General features: G+C 45.0%; 2 protein-coding genes across 3 annotated transcripts in view; one reads left to right on the forward strand and one right to left on the reverse strand.

Moving 5' to 3' along the window:
• The window catches only part of PIG-T (phosphatidylinositol glycan anchor biosynthesis class T), a 52,272-nt gene extending 34,889 nt beyond the window's left edge, over positions 1–17,383 (reverse strand). For both annotated transcript variants that reach the window (XR_012887026.1, XM_037427897.2), the window contains exons 1-3: positions 17,175–17,383; positions 13,100–13,277; positions 98–326 (exon numbers count right to left, since the gene is read on the reverse strand). Coding sequence is in view for 1 of the 2 variants with exons in the window: in XM_037427897.2 (XP_037283794.2) it covers positions 98–326; positions 13,100–13,277; positions 17,175–17,364 (597 nt within the window). In the remaining variant the exon portion in view is untranslated. The remainder of the gene's footprint in view (positions 1–97; positions 327–13,099; positions 13,278–17,174) is intronic.
• A 244-nt stretch (positions 17,384–17,627) lies between these two features.
• The window catches only part of Jarid2 (Jumonji, AT rich interactive domain 2), a 121,792-nt gene continuing 118,277 nt past the window's right edge, over positions 17,628–21,142 (forward strand). The window contains exon 1 of the mRNA XM_075877870.1: positions 17,628–18,158. Within this exon, the coding sequence (XP_075733985.1) occupies positions 18,072–18,158 (87 nt within the window). The 5' untranslated portion in view covers positions 17,628–18,071. The remainder of the gene's footprint in view (positions 18,159–21,142) is intronic.

Raw genomic sequence — 21,142 nt, forward strand, 5'->3', positions numbered from 1 at the left:
CACGTTAGACTCTTTTCAAGCTGCTTTATAAGAATCAAGTTGCCATTTAACGAACTCAGACAATCAGGCAAGGAATTGGCAGCCTAGAAGTGCTTACCTTGCTGCTGCATGGTAAAAGTTTCTTCCACGGAGTCAAGTTCTCTGTGCAGACTGACTCACGTGGCAAAGCAGCATACCGCAAAAGTGATGAGTTGGCAGAACGAACCCATCCTTGAGGCTGGAAAGATCGCTTCGGACGCACGGTCACCGTGTCATCAACAAAGTTGAGTGATGCACACAGCTGGCCTGACAAAGCATTTGTCAAATTCTTCCAAGCACTGGAAATGCTGAAAGACATTAACATTTTGATCAGATGATTAAATGAGTTGTTCAAGAAAGCAGCAGACAAAAATGCTAATTTTATGACCAACCATCTGGTACGCGAAAGAATGTACCCTTTTTGCCAACCAAACCATCAGTTTTATGTTAGCTGTGTGCATGTGGACAGTAGTACAAATGGCTTATAAAGACAACACTCACATTGTGTGCTCCTAAATAGAAAGTCTCAACCTTCTTTCTTCTCTCTATTCTATAGATCTATGCACTAGGCAATACATGCCATGAATGAACAGACACCTATTAGTTTTGTTCTTTTATAATGTCTCCTTATTATCACCATGTAATACTAAGCACAATTCAATTATGAGAACAGCTCCTAAAAAACCTTCCATCAAGCAGAAACTTCAGTTCTGCCACCAAAATCTGAAAACAAGACAGCGGACAACCAAAGATCATATTAGCAAACTCATCTAACTGCAGTTCAATCTAAACCCATGACACGAAAGTTAAAGATACCCTCAGCAGGACACACTGCAAAGTATTATTATATGAACTAAGTTCAAAACCACCATCTCAGACGTCTTATCGGGATAATTTTTGCAATAAGTTTATTAGCGGAACAATCGGAAGAAATGAAACCGTCCTGTTAGCCTGACATAAGAAAAAGAGAGAAACTGTCAGCTTAAATGCTCTCTCCATTTGCCTCAGCTAGTCTCTACATGTGGTGCACTTCGCCTGTCTTTATCATGTGTCGGAGCAAAGGGTGTGTGTGGTATTTCATGATGAGCTTCACCTCCTTTGTTTTTTGTTTTTGAATATTTCTTTGTCGCATATTTCCATTACCGATTTTATGTGCTCCCCACTGACTGACGAACCGAAGTCAAAGCCATGTGCAATTTAAGCAAGATGTGTGTGTGTGTGTGTTACTTTGACACTCGTTCAATGCATAGCATTCTTGGGAAGGAGTGTGATTGCTTTTCGGCTTGAAATTCCAGCCACTTCCACAATATGAAGTAGTTTCATATTTTGCGGGCACAACTGCTACTGCCCAATCCATGCTCTGCACCTGTTTATTTGCAATGCTACAATCTAGTAAGCTTGAATAATATGTATAATAAATAATATTCGCACCTGTTTATTTGCAATGCTACAATCTAGTAAGCTTGAATAATATGTATAATAAATAATATTCCAAAAGAAGCAAAGCCAGAGCTACATGAAAAGCTGAAATGGAAATTATCCCATTTCACAGCACACAGTGCTGTAAAGGGACCTGAAAAGTGGAGCCAATAGCATTTCCACATACGTTACCATTCAACAGATGTAAACTTGCACTTCTCTTCAGAACAATTTTGGAGCTACAGTGCCATGAAACGTACCGTCAACCACAAAAGTTTACAGACCGCATGAGCATATGCTAAACTGCTGCCCGTGCTGCCTACCATTGATTGCAGTGCTGGGATGGAAATGTGTCTTCTTGTTATTCACTACCACATAAATTTTCTACAGTCATGCAGTGCATTATCAGTTGTTTTCATGCAAAGTGTGCACACTGCTCAAATTTATATTGACAACTGTTATCCTGAGAGGCTGTTCTCGAGACTGTTAGGCCACAGGCATGAACCTCGTTCGGGAGCGCTTGTTTCCATGACGAGCCCAGTTCAGGCAAACTCCCCCCCCCCCCCCCCTTCAAGCGCCACCTTCTAGGCAGAATGCGGCACCATGCAGTTCCGGGCAAAGCGTCGCCTCCTCCGCCAAGCCACCGTGCCGTTCCGGGGAAAGCTTCACCTTCTCCTTTAAGCATCGGAAACTGGTCTCGTAGAAGAGACCAAAAACGTTACTTAAGGACATGCCGGCCCCATGTTTGAGAGATTTTGTCCCAGCCGACGTCGTCGTGCTGGTCGGCTCTGTACGAATGACAACCTGCTATAGTAAACATTATCCCTACTTGTTGCTGTTTTCAAAAACTGATTGCTTCCTTACTCCGCCTCTGGGCAAAGGCTTCACGAAGTCCGTTCGACTGCTCGCTGCTTTCGGCTACCGCTAACATCGCAACAAACAGGAAATCCTAACAGTGGTGGCAGACGTGAATGCCATCAAAGCGGACTTCATAACAGTGGTGGCAGCGGTGGGATGCGAACAAATCACGCATTTATAAGTGTGGTTGGCAGCTTCGGGATACGATACCGTAGGTTTGGCAAGTCTGATCGGATCTCCGAGCACAAGGACAACCACCGTGATAGTGTTTGGCGACGCTGGGATACCCAATGCTATTTACCGCGTGCTTACACGAGGTTTTCAGAAGCCTAGAATGGGAGCAGTTAGGGATAAGAGTCAATGGAGAATACCTTAGTAACCTGCGCTTCGCCGATGACATTGCATTGCTGAGTAACTCGGGGGACGAATTGCAACTCATGATTACGGAGTTAGACAAGGAGAGCAGAAAGGTGGGTCTTAAAATAAATCTGCAGAAAACGAAAGTAATGTACAACAACCTCGGCAAGGAGCAGCGCTTCGAGATAGGTAATAGTGCACTTGAAGTTGTAAAAGACTATGTCTACTTAGGGCAGGTAATAACCGCAGAGCCGAACCACGAGATTGAAGTAACCAGAAGAATAAGAATGGGGTGGAGCACATTCGGCAAGCACTCTCAAATTATGACAGGTAGATTGCCACTATCCCTCAAGAGGAAGGTATATAACAGCTGTATCTTGCCGGTACTTAGCTACGGAGCAGAAACCTGGAGACTTACAAAGAGGGTTCAGCTTAAATTGAGGACGACGCAGCGAGCAATGGAAAGAAAAATGGTAGGTGTAACCTTAAGAGACAAGAAGAGAGCAGAGTGGATTAGGGAACAAACGGGGGTTAAGGATATCATAGCTGAAATCAAGATGAAGAAATGGACATGGGCAGGGCATGTAGCGCGTAGACAGGATAACCGCTGGTCATTAAGGGTAACTGACTGGATTCCCAGAGAAGGGAAGCGGGTTAGGGGGAGACAGAAGGTTAGGTGGGCAGATGAGATTAAGAAGTTTGCGGGTATAAATTGGCAGCAGCAAGCACAGGACCGGGTTAACTGGCGGAACATGGGAGAGGCCTTTGTCCTGCAGTGGACGTAGTCAGGCTGATGATGATGATGATGATGATGACCCTACGTTTGGCACGCCGGGACAAGCTACCCCGGATCTCAACATTGGCAAGTTGGACCGGATCCCTGAAGTCCCGAGGACACTCCACGACACTGTTCGACGACAGTCACAAGTTGGACCGTTGTCGGCTACTTTGGTTGAGCGCCCAACGCTTACTGTTCATTTCGCCAGACCTCTCTAGCACAGGCAGATGTCAGGAGAGTGTTTTCTGTTTTTTGTTGGTTATAATTTAATATTCACGTACTTTAAACCAAGAGATTAGTTTTTGAGTAAGGTGAACATCAGTAGTAAAGCATCACGAGGGACAAGAAAGCGATGGAGCAGTACCCTGTGGAGGACCTCCTCGAAATTTGTGGAGCAATGGGGATTTCCGCCGGATCCGCTAAAACAAGGGATGCCATTCTTGAGGTCATGTGGGCAGAGAATGTGACTGCCGATGAGGCTGACAAGTTTTGGGAGCTCATTTGCGAGAAAAGCCAAGAAGAGCAAAAGAGCTCAAAGGCATGAACAATGGAAGACTGAGGATTTGATTTGATTGATTGATTGATATGTGGGGTTTAATGTCCCAAAGCCACCCTATGATTACGAGAGACGCCGTAGTGGAGGGCTCCGGAAATTTCGACCACCTGGGATTTTTTAACGTGCACCCAAATCTGAGCACACGGGCCTACAACATTTCCGCCTCCATCGGAAATGCAGCCGCCGCAGCCGAGATTCGAACCCGCGACCTGCGGGTCAGCAGCCGAGTACCTTAGCCACTAGACCACCGCGGCGGGGCAAAGACTGAGGAGACTAGAAAAAGGAGAGAGCATGCTCTCAGAATGAAAGAGCTTGATCGTAAAATTGAAGCGATTAAGTGGCAGCGAGCACAATACCGACTCAAACTCTTCAGAATGGACGAGAACATCGTGTCTTTTCTCGTTAATTTTGAAAAGTTCTGCGACAATGTTAGTGTTGGGCGAGACTTATGGTCGGAGAAGCTTGCCACGTTGCTTCCGTGCAAAGTCGCAAGCACTTTGGAGCGCTTATCCGCCGAGGACGCGCATGACTTTGATAGGGTTAAACACGCTTTGTACCGCCACTTTGCTGCCCTGAGTCCTACCGATTGGGAAAGTCGGAGCAATTAAAAAGAGCACTGAAGCGCGTCGTAGGGCGCTAGAGGTAGACGCCTGCCGAAAAGAGTGTGAGGATGATACGCATCGTAAAGCGATGGAGGCCGAGGCCCGCCCCGTGGCGCTTGATGATGACGCTCACCGGAAAGTGTTAGATGATAAAGACAGAAGGAAAGCGCAAGAGGCTGAGGCCCGTTGCTATGCGCAAGCCGCTGAAGTGCGTCAGAAAAAGCAGGGCGCTGAAGAAAGTCGCGAGGCATCTGACATTGAGGCCCGCCACAAGGTGCAGGATGCTGAAGTGCGTCCGACAGAGCCAGACGCTGAGGTGCAGCGCGAGGAGTCAGGGACCGAGGCCCATCGCATAGCTAAGGACACCAAGGTGCATCATAAAGGGCTAGAGACGGAGCCGCTTCGCAGCGCACGTAATCAGGATGAATTGCGTCAACGAGACCAGGAGGCCGACTACGAAGGCCTGGAAACAACGGCTATCTCGGAAAGGGAGAGAGAACCCTTATGAACTGAAGAGACAACTTCAGGCGAGTTGATTGGCTTTAATTGCACCGGGAATCCCGTTCTGTTGGAAGCAAAGACAGCTAGCTAACCAGTCTAGAGTTTTGGCAGTGCCTGTCAGAGGCAGCACACTTGAAATTAGGTGTGTCGAAGCAGCCGGCATTCCTAGCCATTCCAAGAGAAAAAGGCGTCGGCGTAAGCTCGCAGTGGTAAAGACGACGGGTGCCAAGCGTGCTAAAGCCGCTGCTAAGTACCATGAAGTCTTCGTTCTAGAAGCCAGGCTCAAAGCTAGGCGTACGAAAAGGCTCCATAGGAAATGTTTTAAGCTCAGACCATCACTGAGATTGAGATTAGGCAGGAAGCAGGTCAAGAAACGTCGACTTTCAGGGAAATTCGGACGCCGGGATCATCGCTCGGTCTCATCATTTTCGGTGCCGCGTAGAGGCAACCACGAAGTGAAGCATCGCTCACGCCTGAGCTGTAACACAGGCTGTTGTTCCCCACCGTGACGGAAGGGTCACTAGTTTACCGGGAGGAGTAAACGATGCAGTGCAGATGGCTCTTGCTTCGCCAAACCTGTTCGCCGAACTGAGCTGGCAAACAGGTTGTTTTATCGTTCCTTTGTCCAGACCGCAACCCTTGTAAGCTCTGGAGTGCGCGACTCCCCAGAGTTCGTCTGAGAGGGTGCCATTTTGCCATTACTGAGTGTGTATTTTGTGTTTAGTTTTGAGAATAACTTTTTCTAATTGTGTCGACCGCTGATGACCAAGGAATGCATCTGAATTTTCGTAAGTTTTCCTTTCCTTCTCATCGGAGAAGCAAACAGTGATATGGTTGTTTGATTAATTTTGTTTTTCTTAATATTTTGAAACGTAAGGGTTAGCATATTTTATTTTAACAGAGAAGGCTGAGTAAAAGCCCCCGTTTAGAATCCTTTTTGTGTTTGGCATTGCGTGTTAGTATGTGCGTCAGTGTAGGTTAACTTTCAACTTTGTTTTGTATAATGTACGCAAGTTTGATTTTCAGCCCTATTTTCTTTATTTTTCAAGCGTGCTTTCTCTTGTCGTGATGATCATTCGCCTCGCACATTGAATGAGAGCTTGTCGGAGGACTAACTTTGTTGTGTTTAGCAGTCTGACGCTTGCAAGCGACGCCAATGTGCATGATTCAGAAGTGCCTGCTATTCTAAATTGTAGTTTCAGGGCCAATTTGAGTTAACCTCAGCAGCTTGGATCATCCCCAATCTGCCTAAGTCACAATCGAGACTCACTCACGAAAAAAAAAAATTCTGTTTGGTTTAGCAGTGTCATGTACTGACACTGCTTAGTAAAGGTGTGTCGGCATTATGTGTTCTTCCTGAAATCCATTGCTCGTGATGCTATTTTTACTTGCTCAGCCATATCTCTAGGAAATATTTTCGTTTCTGCTGGTCTGGCGATTTGATCAGCATTTGGAGGGCGTTTGCTTTGGCCAGAGTTGTTTGGCTTTGTGCACGACTCCCGTCGTTCCAGTAATCCCTGCAGGGCTCTGAAAGTCACCACGGGCGGAGAGAGCAGAACAGCCGCAATTCTCAATGAGCAACTAGCATCCCTCCTTCTGAGCCGTGCTAGACGGCTCAAAACTCCGCATGCATTGTCTGGCGGCGGGGATGGGGGCGGCGAGAACATCGTGTCTTTTCTCGTTAATTTTGAAAAGTTCTGCGACAATGTTAGTGTTGGGCGAGACTTATGGTCGGAGAAGCTTGCCACGTTGCTTCCGTGCAAAGTCGCAAGCACTTTGGAGCGCTTATCCGCCGAGGACGCGCATGACTTTGATAGGGTTAAACACGCTTTGTACCGCCACTTTGCTGCCCTGAGTCCTACCGATTGGGAAAGTCGGAGCAATTAAAAAGAGCACTGAAGCGCGTCGTAGGGCGCTAGAGGTAGACGCCTGCCGAAAAGAGTGTGAGGATGATACGCATCGTAAAGCGATGGAGGCCGAGGCCCGCCCCGTGGCGCTTGATGATGACGCTCACCGGAAAGTGTTAGATGATAAAGACAGAAGGAAAGCGCAAGAGGCTGAGGCCCGTTGCTATGCGCAAGCCGCTGAAGTGCGTCAGAAAAAGCAGGGCGCTGAAGAAAGTCGCGAGGCATCTGACATTGAGGCCCGCCACAAGGTGCAGGATGCTGAAGTGCGTCCGACAGAGCCAGACGCTGAGGTGCAGCGCGAGGAGTCAGGGACCGAGGCCCATCGCATAGCTAAGGACACCAAGGTGCATCATAAAGGGCTAGAGACGGAGCCGCTTCGCAGCGCACGTAATCAGGATGAATTGCGTCAACGAGACCAGGAGGCCGACTACGAAGGCCTGGAAACAAGGGCTATCTCGGAAAGGGAGAGAGAACCCTTATGAACTGAAGAGACAACTTCAGGCGAGTTGATTGGCTTTAATTGCACCGGGAATCCCGTTCTGTTGGAAGCAAAGACAGCTAGCTAACCAGTCTAGAGTTTTGGCAGTGCCTGTCAGAGGCAGCACACTTGAAATTAGGTGTGTCGAAGCAGCCGGCATTCCTAGCCATTCCAAGAGAAAAAGGCGTCGGCGTAAGCTCGCAGTGGTAAAGACGACGGGTGCCAAGCGTGCTAAAGCCGCTGCTAAGTACCATGAAGTCTTCGTTCTAGAAGCCAGGCTCAAAGCTAGGCGTACGAAAAGGCTCCATAGGAAATGTTTTAAGCTCAGACCATCACTGAGATTGAGATTAGGCAGGAAGCAGGTCAAGAAACGTCGACTTTCAGGGAAATTCGGACGCCGGGATCATCGCTCGGTCTCATCATTTTCGGTGCCGCGTAGAGGCAACCACGAAGTGAAGCATCGCTCACGCCTGAGCTGTAACACAGGCTGTTGTTCCCCACCGTGACGGAAGGGTCACTAGTTTACCGGGAGGAGTAAACGATGCAGTGCAGATGGCTCTTGCTTCGCCAAACCTGTTCGCCGAACTGAGCTGGCAAACAGGTTGTTTTATCGTTCCTTTGTCCAGACCGCAACCCTTGTAAGCTCTGGAGTGCGCGACTCCCCAGAGTTCGTCTGAGAGGGTGCCATTTTGCCATTACTGAGTGTGTATTTTGTGTTTAGTTTTGAGAATAACTTTTTCTAATTGTGTCGACCGCTGATGACCAAGGAATGCATCTGAATTTTCGTAAGTTTTCCTTTCCTTCTCATCGGAGAAGCAAACAGTGATATGGTTGTTTGATTAATTTTGTTTTTCTTAATATTTTGAAACGTAAGGGTTAGCATATTTTATTTTAACAGAGAAGGCTGAGTAAAAGCCCCCGTTTAGAATCCTTTTTGTGTTTGGCATTGCGTGTTAGTATGTGCGTCAGTGTAGGTTAACTTTCAACTTTGTTTTGTATAATGTACGCAAGTTTGATTTTCAGCCCTATTTTCTTTATTTTTCAAGCGTGCTTTCTCTTGTCGTGATGATCATTCGCCTCGCACATTGAATGAGAGCTTGTCGGAGGACTAACTTTGTTGTGTTTAGCAGTCTGACGCTTGCAAGCGACGCCAATGTGCATGATTCAGAAGTGCCTGCTATTCTAAATTGTAGTTTCAGGGCCAATTTGAGTTAACCTCAGCAGCTTGGATCATCCCCAATCTGCCTAAGTCACAATCGAGACTCACTCACGAAAAAAAAAAATTCTGTTTGGTTTAGCAGTGTCATGTACTGACACTGCTTAGTAAAGGTGTGTCGGCATTATGTGTTCTTCCTGAAATCCATTGCTCGTGATGCTATTTTTACTTGCTCAGCCATATCTCTAGGAAATATTTTCGTTTCTGCTGGTCTGGCGATTTGATCAGCATTTGGAGGGCGTTTGCTTTGGCCAGAGTTGTTTGGCTTTGTGCACGACTCCCGTCGTTCCAGTAATCCCTGCAGGGCTCTGAAAGTCACCACGGGCGGAGAGAGCAGAACAGCCGCAATTCTCAATGAGCAACTAGCATCCCTCCTTCTGAGCCGTGCTAGACGGCTCAAAACTCCGCATGCATTGTCTGGCGGCGGGGATGGGGGCGGCGAGAACATCGTGTCTTTTCTCGTTAATTTTGAAAAGTTCTGCGACAATGTTAGTGTTGGGCGAGACTTATGGTCGGAGAAGCTTGCCACGTTGCTTCCGTGCAAAGTCGCAAGCACTTTGGAGCGCTTATCCGCCGAGGACGCGCATGACTTTGATAGGGTTAAACACGCTTTGTACCGCCACTTTGCTGCCCTGAGTCCTACCGATTGGGAAAGTCGGAGCAATTAAAAAGAGCACTGAAGCGCGTCGTAGGGCGCTAGAGGTAGACGCCTGCCGAAAAGAGTGTGAGGATGATACGCATCGTAAAGCGATGGAGGCCGAGGCCCGCCCCGTGGCGCTTGATGATGACGCTCACCGGAAAGTGTTAGATGATAAAGACAGAAGGAAAGCGCAAGAGGCTGAGGCCCGTTGCTATGCGCAAGCCGCTGAAGTGCGTCAGAAAAAGCGGGGCGCTGAAGAAAGTCGCGAGGCATCTGACATTGAGGCCCGCCACAAGGTGCAGGATGCTGAAGTGCGTCCGACAGAGCCAGACGCTGAGGTGCAGCGCGAGGAGTCAGGGACCGAGGCCCATCGCATAGCTAAGGACACCAAGGTGCATCATAAAGGGCTAGAGACGGAGCCGCTTCGCAGCGCACGTAATCAGGATGAATTGCGTCAACGAGACCAGGAGGCCGACTACGAAGGCCTGGAAACAAGGGCTATCTCGGAAAGGGAGAGAGAACCCTTATGAACTGAAGAGACAACTTCAGGCGAGTTGATTGGCTTTAATTGCACCGGGAATCCCGTTCTGTTGGAAGCAAAGACAGCTAGCTAACCAGTCTAGAGTTTTGGCAGTGCCTGTCAGAGGCAGCACACTTGAAATTAGGTGTGTCGAAGCAGCCGGCATTCCTAGCCATTCCAAGAGAAAAAGGCGTCGGCGTAAGCTCGCAGTGGTAAAGACGACGGGTGCCAAGCGTGCTAAAGCCGCTGCTAAGTACCATGAAGTCTTCGTTCTAGAAGCCAGGCTCAAAGCTAGGCGTACGAAAAGGCTCCATAGGAAATGTTTTAAGCTCAGACCATCACTGAGATTGAGATTAGGCAGGAAGCAGGTCAAGAAACGTCGACTTTCAGGGAAATTCGGACGCCGGGATCATCGCTCGGTCTCATCATTTTCGGTGCCGCGTAGAGGCAACCACGAAGTGAAGCATCGCTCACGCCTGAGCTGTAACACAGGCTGTTGTTCCCCACCGTGACGGAAGGGTCACTAGTTTACCGGGAGGAGTAAACGATGCAGTGCAGATGGCTCTTGCTTCGCCAAACCTGTTCGCCGAACTGAGCTGGCAAACAGGTTGTTTTATCGTTCCTTTGTCCAGACCGCAACCCTTGTAAGCTCTGGAGTGCGCGACTCCCCAGAGTTCGTCTGAGAGGGTGCCATTTTGCCATTACTGAGTGTGTATTTTGTGTTTAGTTTTGAGAATAACTTTTTCTAATTGTGTCGACCGCTGATAACCAAGGAATGCATCTGAATTTTCGTAAGTTTTCCTTTCCTTCTCATCGGAGAAGCAAACAGTGATATGGTTGTTTGATTAATTTTGTTTTTCTTAATATTTTGAAACGTAAGGGTTAGCATATTTTATTTTAACAGAGAAGGCTGAGTAAAAGCCCCCGTTTAGAATCCTTTTTGTGTTTGGCATTGCGTGTTAGTATGTGCGTCAGTGTAGGTTAACTTTCAACTTTGTTTTGTATAATGTACGCAAGTTTGATTTTCAGCCCTATTTTCTTTATTTTTCAAGCGTGCTTTCTCTTGTCGTGATGATCATTCGCCTCGCACATTGAATGAGAGCTTGTCGGAGGACTAACTTTGTTGTGTTTAGCAGTCTGACGCTTGCAAGCGACGCCAATGTGCATGATTCAGAAGTGCCTGCTATTCTAAATTGTAGTTTCAGGGCCAATTTGAGTTAACCTCAGCAGCTTGGATCATCCCCAATCTGCCTAAGTCACAATCGAGACTCACTCACGAAAAAAAAAAATTCTGTTTGGTTTAGCAGTGTCATGTACTGACACTGCTTAGTAAAGGTGTGTCGGCATTATGTGTTCTTCCTGAAATCCATTGCTCGTGATGCTATTTTTACTTGCTCAGCCATATCTCTAGGAAATATTTTCGTTTCTGCTGGTCTGGCGATTTGATCAGCATTTGGAGGGCGTTTGCTTTGGCCAGAGTTGTTTGGCTTTGTGCACGACTCCCGTCGTTCCAGTAATCCCTGCAGGGCTCTGAAAGTCACCACGGGCGGAGAGAGCAGAACAGCCGCAATTCTCAATGAGCAACTAGCATCCCTCCTTCTGAGCCGTGCTAGACGGCTCAAAACTCCGCATGCATTGTCTGGCGGCGGGGATGGGGGCGGCGAGATCCTCGTTTGGGAGCCCTTCTTTCCACGAGAACGAGTGCAGTTCAAACAAACTCTCCCCCCCATCCCCCCCGTGCCACCTTCTACGCAGAAGGTGGCACCGTGCAGTTCCGGGCAAAGCGTTGCCTCCTCCGCCGAGCCACCATGTCATTCCGGTCAAAGCTTCACCTTCTCCTCCAAGCATCGGGAACTGGTCTCGTAGAAGAGACCAAAAACGTTATTTAAGGCCGTGCCGGCCCCATGTTTGAAGGATTTTGCTCCAGTCGAAGTCATCGTGCTGGCCTGCCCTGTACAAACGAAAACCTGCCATAGTAAATGTTCCTACTTGTTGCTGTTTCCAAAACTGATTGCCTCCCTATTCCGCCTCTGGGCGAAGACTTCAGCAAAGTCCGTTCGACTGCTCGCCGCTTTCGGCTACCGCTACCATGGCAACAAACAAGAAATCCTAACAGTGGTGGCAGACGTGAATGCCATCAAACCCGACTTCATAACAGTGGTGGCAGCGGTGGGATGCGAACAAATCCCACATTTATAACAAGACAGAAGCACATAATCACGGCTGCCAAAGAATGGGTCGCATCAAGAAGAGAAAGGTAAGAAATATTTGTGCCTAGTTAAAAAAAAATAGCAAGGCCATCAATTATAAGAAGAATGTATCTTGGGTTTAGCACTGCTGTCAATCACGGCTGACATATGAAATTTTGGAAAGAAGCTCTCCGCTATGTGCTTGCGTGGTCCGCAAACTTTTGTGGGTCACTGTACATGGTTGCAGCAAAGCTAATAACCTGAAACATTACCTATATCTTGAGCAACACAAGGAATATTTTCTGGGAAAGAAAAGCTATGCCTGCCTTCACACAAGTACACCTGCATGACTTGTAGTTACAGAGCTCATGCACTCAATGCCACTACATATATGCTGTACAACTAGGCACTATTAACATTATGCACTGTGCTATATCCAATGAAGCACATTCACTGGCATGTGAAGAATGACATGAAACAATGAAATTTATGATAAAATGTGCTGAAGTAACCAAATCATGCTTTGATTTTTTTGCTTGCTGACTATCCAAGAGCCCTTACACCAGTGAAAACGGCACTACAAAGATGTTCATGCCCCAGAAATACAATGAAATATAACTACTGACAGAAGATTTCGAAAGTATTACCCCACAAAAAAAATATCCTGAAAATGTTGCACATCAAAAATATTTTATATAGTTTATGGTATAGAATCTTTGAGTGGCTGGCCACACAGATGAAAAAGTAGGCCCAAAAAGGGCATGCCACAACATTCTCAGATTAAGCAATTTTTTTTAATTTTATATACTGAGCTATTTCTGATTGTACAAAATATATCTGCTTCCCAATTTTTCACAAAGGGTGCCATAGAGAGATACCAACATGGAGGGCTCTAAAAATGTCAACCACCTCGGGTTTTATAACCGGTACCCAAATCTAAGTAAACCAGCTTCAAGCATTGTCACCTCCATCAAAAATGCGGCCGTCATGGCCGGGGTTCAATATCGTAACCTGCAAAGGGTCAATCATGAACATACTGTTTTAGTAATTACAAGCTCACCTTGGGGTTTCGGGGACAAACCAAGCCCAAAGATGAGCACCTGGTGGTGCCTCCTGAAAAGGGTAGCCCCACTTAAGATGTTGCCAGCGGCCCTGAGTTAGTGAGAGGTGTAGTTCCTGGACATGCTGCTGGCTCACAATTTCACCAAGGGACAGAGGAAAAAGCCGGAAGTGTTTGACTGCATATAGTGGAATAAATTGCAGAATTTTCACTTTTCATAGCTGCAGTGATAGCAGTTTGCCTCCTATACTATTTAGTACGTTATGTGAGCGACACATTTAAAGAAAAAAAAACACTCATTCATGAAGCCTCTACCACTCTTGATGAGAGGTGTTGTATATAGATGTCCAAGCAAAATATGTAAGTTAGCTTCACTGTAAAGGTAATTCCTTTTGTGGCTGCTACGCTGAACATGCCGAAGCTCAAAAAGAGTGGAACAGTTACTGCTTCTAATTCGAGAGAAGTGCATGCTTTATAGCTGCATGCATCTTTCTTGCACCGTCTCGTCCAAACTGCACTTTAAATTTCTGCATTTCTGTACAAAGGAGGCTGGTGGGATAATGAACCTCAAGTATGCTTGACAGTGAAACAAAATTATTTTAATGAAAGGGGGATAGAAAAGAGAGAAAAGTGAAGTGCCAATTACCAGCAGTTTACATGCACGGAAGGAGTATAGTAGACTCTCATTAAACGGAACTGCTGCTTTAATGGAACAAGTGCTTCTGACAAGATTGGTTTTGTTCTAGCATTCTGCAACCCAATTACCTTTCAGTAAATGGAACTCCTGTAAAACGGAACATATTTTCCTGGTCCTTTCAGGTTCCATTCAATGAGAATCTACTGTACTTTTTTCTCCTGTATGCTTCTGGGAGAGTCATGAAATAGTTGGCTGTTGGTGCTTCACTTTGTTCTTTTTGTACTTTTATCATGAAATGTATTTTGCACCACAGTAAAACATACTTAAGTAATATAAGCACCAACTTGCTCAAAATGAAGTCCTTTTGGATAATAAACCTCTTTTGGAAGATAAATGAGTACTACAAGAAGTGACAACACCATCAGAAGACATCACTGTGACCACTTTCTGCCTTAAGGCAGACTTTTGTTTCCCAGATTTTGTAATGGGTGCACATATAGCATGCACACATGTGTTAACAATATGCGTAATTGCAGTTACTAATAAAGTAAAAGTGATGCTTAGTCTCTTATACTACAATTGAGGCATAAATACAACAAACTAACTCAGTACCAGTAATTAGTTATATTGCTAGGCAATATGATTATGAATGAATTCATGAACATATTCACACCACATGACGTATGCATCAAAACGGAGTTATCTATAAAAGTACTGCAGTCATAATGCAGATACATATCGCAACTACACTTATGACTGTGCGAGTAATCACGTAAGAATAAGCAAGTTTAAAGTTCTAGCCACATGTAGCTAGCATTTCAACACAAAATTAGGTACATGCAGCCTTTTTTTGGGGGGGAGGGGGGGGAGGGTATGCGTGCGGATGCGTGTTGCCACAACTGGCAACATTATACAAATTATTACAGCAACTTTACTAGCATGGAGACATACTCTACAGCATAAGAAAAAAAAACACAAAAACTATTTTGGTACCATGCTAATGAGACGTTCGCTGGAAGCAATTAACACATCAAATCACCAATCAGGCATATTGCGCAACGAATTTCAGCATAGCCAAGGATCTACGTCCAATACATACATTAGAATGAACGAAAGCAAGAGGTGAACGCTCCAACCGACACTTCCACAGAGTAACTCCACCGATCCCAATTTTGCGTCATGAATTTCTGCATTACACAACGCGACCTCATATGAGATAAACATCCTACTCAAACGTGTAGCGAATGACAGGCAGTCATCATCATCATCATCAGCCCCTGACTACGTCCACTGCAGGTCAAAGGCCTCTCCCATGTTCCGCTAGTTAACCCGGTCCTGTGCTTGCTGCTGCCAATTTATACCCGCAAGCTTCTTAATCTCATCTGCCCACTTAACCTTCTGTCTTCCCCTAACCCGCTTGCCTTCTCTGGGAATCCAGTCAGTTACCCTTAATGACCAGCGGTTATCCTGTCTACGCGCTACATGCCCGGCCCATGTCCATTTCCTCTTCTTAATTTCAACTAGGATATTCTTAATCCCCATTTGTTCCCTAATCCACTCTGCTCACTTCTTGTCTCTTAAGGTTACACCTACCATTTTTCTTTCCATTGCTTGCTGCGTCGTCCTCAATTTAAGCTGAACCCTCTTTGTGAGTCTCCAGGTTTCTGCTCCGTAGCTAAGTACCGGCAAGATACAGCTGTTATATACCTTCCTCTTAAGGGATAATGGCAATCTACCTGTCATAATTTGAGAGTGCTTGCCGAATGTGCTCCACCCCATTCTTATTCTTCTAGTTACTTCAATCTCGTGGTTAGGCTCTGCGGTTATTACCTGCCCTAAGTAGACATAGTCTTTTACAACTTCAAGTGCACTATTACCTATCTCCAAGCGCTGCTCCTTTCCGAGGTTGTTGTACATTACTTTCGTTTCCTGCAGATTAATTTTAAGACCCACCTTTCTGCTCTCCTTGTCTAACTCCGTAATCATGAGTTGCAATTCGTCCCCTGAGTTACTTAGCAATGCAATGTCATCGACAAAGCGCAGGTTACTAAGGTACTTTCCATTAACTCTTATCCCTAACTGTTCCCATTCTAGGCTTGTGAAAACCTCCTGTAAGCACGTGGTAAATAGCATAGGGGAGATTGTGTCCCCCTGCCTTACACCCTTCTTGATTGGTATTCTGTTGTTTTCTTTATGAAGCACTATGGTAGCAGTTGATCCCCTGTAGATTTCTTCCAAAATGTTTATATATACTTCATCTACGCCCTGATTCCGCAGTGTCTGCATGACGGCTGATATTTCTACTGAATCAAACGCCTTCTCGTATTCTATGAAGGCTATGTATAGTGGTTGGTTATACTCTGAGCATTTCTCTATTACCTGATTGATAGTATGAATGTGGTCAATTGTTGAGTAGCCTGTTCGAAATCCTGCTTGTTCTTTTGGTTGATTGAATTCTAATGTTTTCTTTACTCTGTTAGCAATTACCTTTGTAAATAGCTTGTATACTACAGAGAGCAAGCTGATCGGCCTGTAATTCTTCAAGTCCTTGTCATCTCCTTTCTTATGTATTAAGCAGATGTTAGCGCTCTTCCAAGACTCTGGTACTCTTCCCGTTAGGAGACATCTCGTAAACAGGGTGGCTAGTTTTTCTAACACAATCTATCCTACATATTTCAGCAGATCTGATGTTACCTGATCCTCATCAGCAGCTTTGCCTCTTTGCATGTTCTCCAAAGCATTTTTAACTTCTTCTATCATTACTGGTGGGGTGTCATCTGGGTTACTGCTAGTTCTTATAGTATTAAGGTCGTGGTTATCCCGGCTACTGCACAGATCTCTGTAAAATTCCTCTGCTATTTTAACTATCCTACCTATATTGGTAGTTATTTTGCCTTCTTTGTCCCTTAATGCCTACATCCGATTTTTGCCTATCCCAAGTTTCTTGTTCACTGCTTTGACGCTTCCTCCATTTTTCAGAGCATGTTAAATTCTCTCCATGTTATACCTTCTCACATCGTATACCTTATGCCTATTAATCAACTTTGAAAGCTCTGCAAGTTCTATTTTGTCTGTTGTACTTGAGACTTTCATGATTTGACGCTTCTTAATGAGATTCTTCGTTTCCTGGGAAAGCTTGTCAGTGTTCCATCTAACTACCCTGCCTCCAACTTCCACTGCACACTCCGTAATGATACTTGTCAGATTATCATTCATTGTATCTACGCTAAGGTTGGTTTCCTCACTAAGAGCCGAGTACCTGTTCTGAAGCGAGACTCCGAATTCCTGTACTTTCCCTCTCAGTGCTAGCTCATTGATTGGCTTCTTGCGTATCAGTTTCTGTCGTTCCTTCTTCAAGTCTAGGCAAATTCGAGACCGTACCATTCTATAGTCACTGCATCGTACGGGCAGTAACGAAAGTTTACCATAAGCCCTTACCTGTTTCCTTCGTTCTGTCAAAGTCCCATCTCGTTGTAAAAAGAAAGTAACTATAAACGTGACCACTAGATAAAGGCTTTATAAAGAGTTCTTCTGTGAAAATATCACTGTGTAGATCATTCGTCACACTGCACTGAATGACAAGAAAACTAGACAGCCACCACAAACATAAATTCAAGGCAGACGCCATTTTTCAACAATCTGGGATTTTCAGTCGGCATTCAGCAAGCGAGCAGAGCGTTACTTTAGTATGAATACAAATAGTCTGAAAGAAGGTATTAATTTCAAAATAACTTTTTCTAAAGTTATTTTTATAATATATATAAATATTAAGAAATAGTTTATAGTGGTCTAAATTGGCTTGGTTGCAGAAGCAAGGAACATAAACAAGCATTTAGGAAACTTTAGGTGGACAAGGAAGAAGTGCGCGTCTCGTCTACTAACCAAGGCAGTCACCATGTCGCTCGTGTGGTGTGTTCGCTGCGCGTGAAGTTGTTTTGTTCGAGCGGTTGCGGTTTTTCTTAGGTAAATTGCTTCTCTGTCGAATTTCGAGTGGCTTCAAGTGACGGCAGCGATGTATAGGAAATGATACTGGCCAAAGAGTGTGCAGCAGTCTCCAAGACAGTTTTTAATGCGGAAGAACGCTCGTGCCTCGGTCGGTGTGGGCGCGCGCTTCGCACTGGGAATGCCGCCTGAAGCGCGTCGGTAAGACGCGTTCGCTTGCGATTCTCGAACGCTTGCTCGTTGCTACCGCGACGTGGGAGCGTACGATTCAGCTTCGCTGAGTGAATGGACGTCAGCATGCCGTTCTCAAGACGTAATAACTCCTTGTGAGTAGCGACGGACAACACGAGTCTGAGCTGATTGGAACAATGAAGTGAATGTGAAAGGTGAAAGATGAAGTCAGCTTTCAAAGAACGGCAGTTGTCCGATTACTCGACAACATCGCAGCGACCTAAGCGTAATGCTTCTACAAAAGGACTGGTAAGTATGTTTTCTCTATTCAAGTCATGGAATGTAGGACGATACTCCAAGCGTTGTCCTGCATACCTAACCCAGAAAAAAAAAAAAAAAGAAGCGAGGATGGTTCTTTGCTTTTTTTGTTTATCATCGAAATTAGTAGGCGTGGTGCGGTGCCATCTGCGTTATTCTATTTGTGATTTTGTTGTGTTCTCCCTAAAAATCTAGAGCAAGGAAATCGTGCCCACAGCGTTCGAACTGTATCGTTGGTTATTGCTCTTCCTGCAAGCGCTTGTTAATTTCTGCTTATGTTTTGGATATCGTCCGTATCTGGTGATAATCGTTCCTCTATTGGAACATTACTATTAACGACAACCATCACGATAAAGCTAGTTTAGCGCAGCTCGAGGAGATAGGAAGGTACAAAAAGTTGCTGACCAAGCTACTGATGCTTTCGCAGCTTATGTGGTATAGGATCTAAAGTGACTGATGTCTGCGCATGTGAATGGCCCCGTGATTTAATTCTCAGAAGTGATGTGTGCATTGTTATTGATTTCATCCATTGATCTACAAACTTATCAATTCTGGCACCCGAAACCACAAAGTTGTGACATAACACTGCCTCTACTAATAAGGTGCGCTGGCCAACTTCCACCTCTGCATAGTCGGGTTAATCTGTGTTTCTTCCATGCGCTGTAAAAAATAGATGATGCATGTTATCTGCACAGTGGTGAGGGCAGAAATGGCAAGGAGTTGTGCTCCATCCACGTGTCATATACATTTTTATGCTTATGAGGTAACATTCTGCAAGCTACATAGGCTCGCGGTATGTGTTCTAATTTGTTTTAGCACAGTCACAACACCTGGATGCGGCAAGTGCAGAAATCAGCACACTGTACTGTCTTATAATGCGAGCAAAAACCTCATGATCATTGAAATTTCTGTGCTTCACGCTGGTTTTTAATCGCCAGTGCTTTCTATAGAATGCCCTCTTTTACTGCAGCTTTTGGATGCAAGGTTATGGCAAAACTGTGGTTTCGGTGTGTTAGTTTCTTCACATACAAAAATGTAGAGAAACCCATCACTAAAAAAAAAGGACATGATTGTGTGTGTTGCACTTAGATGGCATCATTTTCTGTACGCTGTTTTATGCACATTATGTGTTTTCGTTTTTTCATTCCTGGTTTTCTGTGTGCTCTTTCATATAACAATGAAAGGTTATAGCAAATTTAAGCCCCGCCGCAGTGGTCTAGTGGCTAAGGTACTCTGCTGCTGATCCCCCCGGTCACGGGATCGAATCCCGGCTGCGGTGGCTGCATTTCTGATGGAGGCAGAAATGCTGTAGGCCTGTGTGCTCAGATTGGGGTGCACGTTAAAGAACACCAGGTGGTCGAAATTTCCGGAGCCCTCCACTACGGCGTCTCGTAATCATATGCTGGTTTTGGGATGTTATACCCCACATATTATTCATCAATTATACAACATGTAACATTACTTGCGCACCTCTGTGTTTTCAGTATGTAGTAGACTATGTTTATTTCAAGGAAAGGGCAGTCTATGAAGGAATATCACGTGGATATTAATCAAAGCAGTATGAGAGAATATTTGTTGGCAGTAAAACTAGCTTTTTGGCAGTGGAACAGTACATTTTTTAAAATTCTTATTGGCATGAACCCATTTGAAAAAACATTGCATTATTGCTCGCTCTTATTGATACCTTTTAACTTCTAGTGTACAACCTTTCTCTTTCTTTTTTCTTTCTTACCGTCATCGTTGTGGTGCACCAGGTAAAAGAAAGCAGTAATTTCTAATTTTTGCAACATTGTCACTTGCCCATTTATCCATTTCTAAAGTGCATAACGTAGGCTTAAAAGTGCATGTAAATTAGACATGTAAATGATGTCAGTTAGCCACTTTTCTCAACAAGTTTGCATATTTCATTTTATTTGTATATAGTCAGGACATAGACGTCTTTCTGGCATGTGTATTTTATTTGTTCAATATTTTGCTGTTCTAACGTGAATCTTTCTAGAAATAATCCAGGAGCGATTTAACCCCCCTCCCCGAGAATTTAAAATGTTGTGTTTATATATATTATATATATATATATATATATATATATATATATAGTGAAGGTATGGGATATGGCACAACGGGAGCGTTGTCAACAAGGATAAATATATTTATTTCCCAACAGTTTCAGGGGGGGTCCTCCCTTCATCAGGGGATGAGTTATACTGACATGAACTTCCAAACTTCGTTGCTGCCGCCTCCTTCTCGCCTTGAAAGATGTTTGCGAGAGTGAGAGGGAACTTAAAAAAAAGGGGAAGAGAAAAAAAAGACGAAAAAGAAAAAGAAAGAAAGTAAAAAAGAGGAAGAACCACTGTCAACACTGAGAACGAAACCAACTGTCCGTTTACGTCCACATACGGTTCTTATCACGTGCTGTTCAGTTCTCGACATGTGTGGGCCACCCAAGATTGTCGCAGCGGTGGCGGGAGGGTCCCTGACAGCGTGCGTAAAGAAAGGGTTTCCCCTTAATGGTTTGGTCGGCTCTTTACCTTTAATCTTCGTCCGTTTCCCTTCAATGGTCATCAAGTGGTAGGCGACCGTAAACACTTTGTATGTGCATGTGGAAAAAAGAAAAAAAAGAAAAACAAAAAACAAGAAAGGACAGTGTACACGTACGAGTCAGTCAGAAAAAAGCATGGTCTCCAGCTGTCAATCTTTGTCACCAATTTCCTCCTGGCTTACTTCTCGGGGCAGTTGAGTTTTTCGGGGTCCTCGTTGATGCCGGCTACTAATGTTCGAAATTTGAAAATAAAATATGCCTCACGCTGTTCGCGCTCGCGTCTGTTTATATATATATACGCACACACACACATTTAGCATGGTTGAACCCCTCCCCTCTTTCCCTGAAAAACGTTTCCCGCTATGCCCGTGAAATAATCAATCATAGGTGTAAATGTATAAGCATATGTGCTAGTAACAAGTGACCATTTGAAGAA

This window comes from Rhipicephalus microplus, chromosome X (genome assembly GCF_043290135.1).
Source record: "Rhipicephalus microplus isolate Deutch F79 chromosome X, USDA_Rmic, whole genome shotgun sequence".
Taxonomy (NCBI): domain Eukaryota; kingdom Metazoa; phylum Arthropoda; class Arachnida; order Ixodida; family Ixodidae; genus Rhipicephalus; species Rhipicephalus microplus.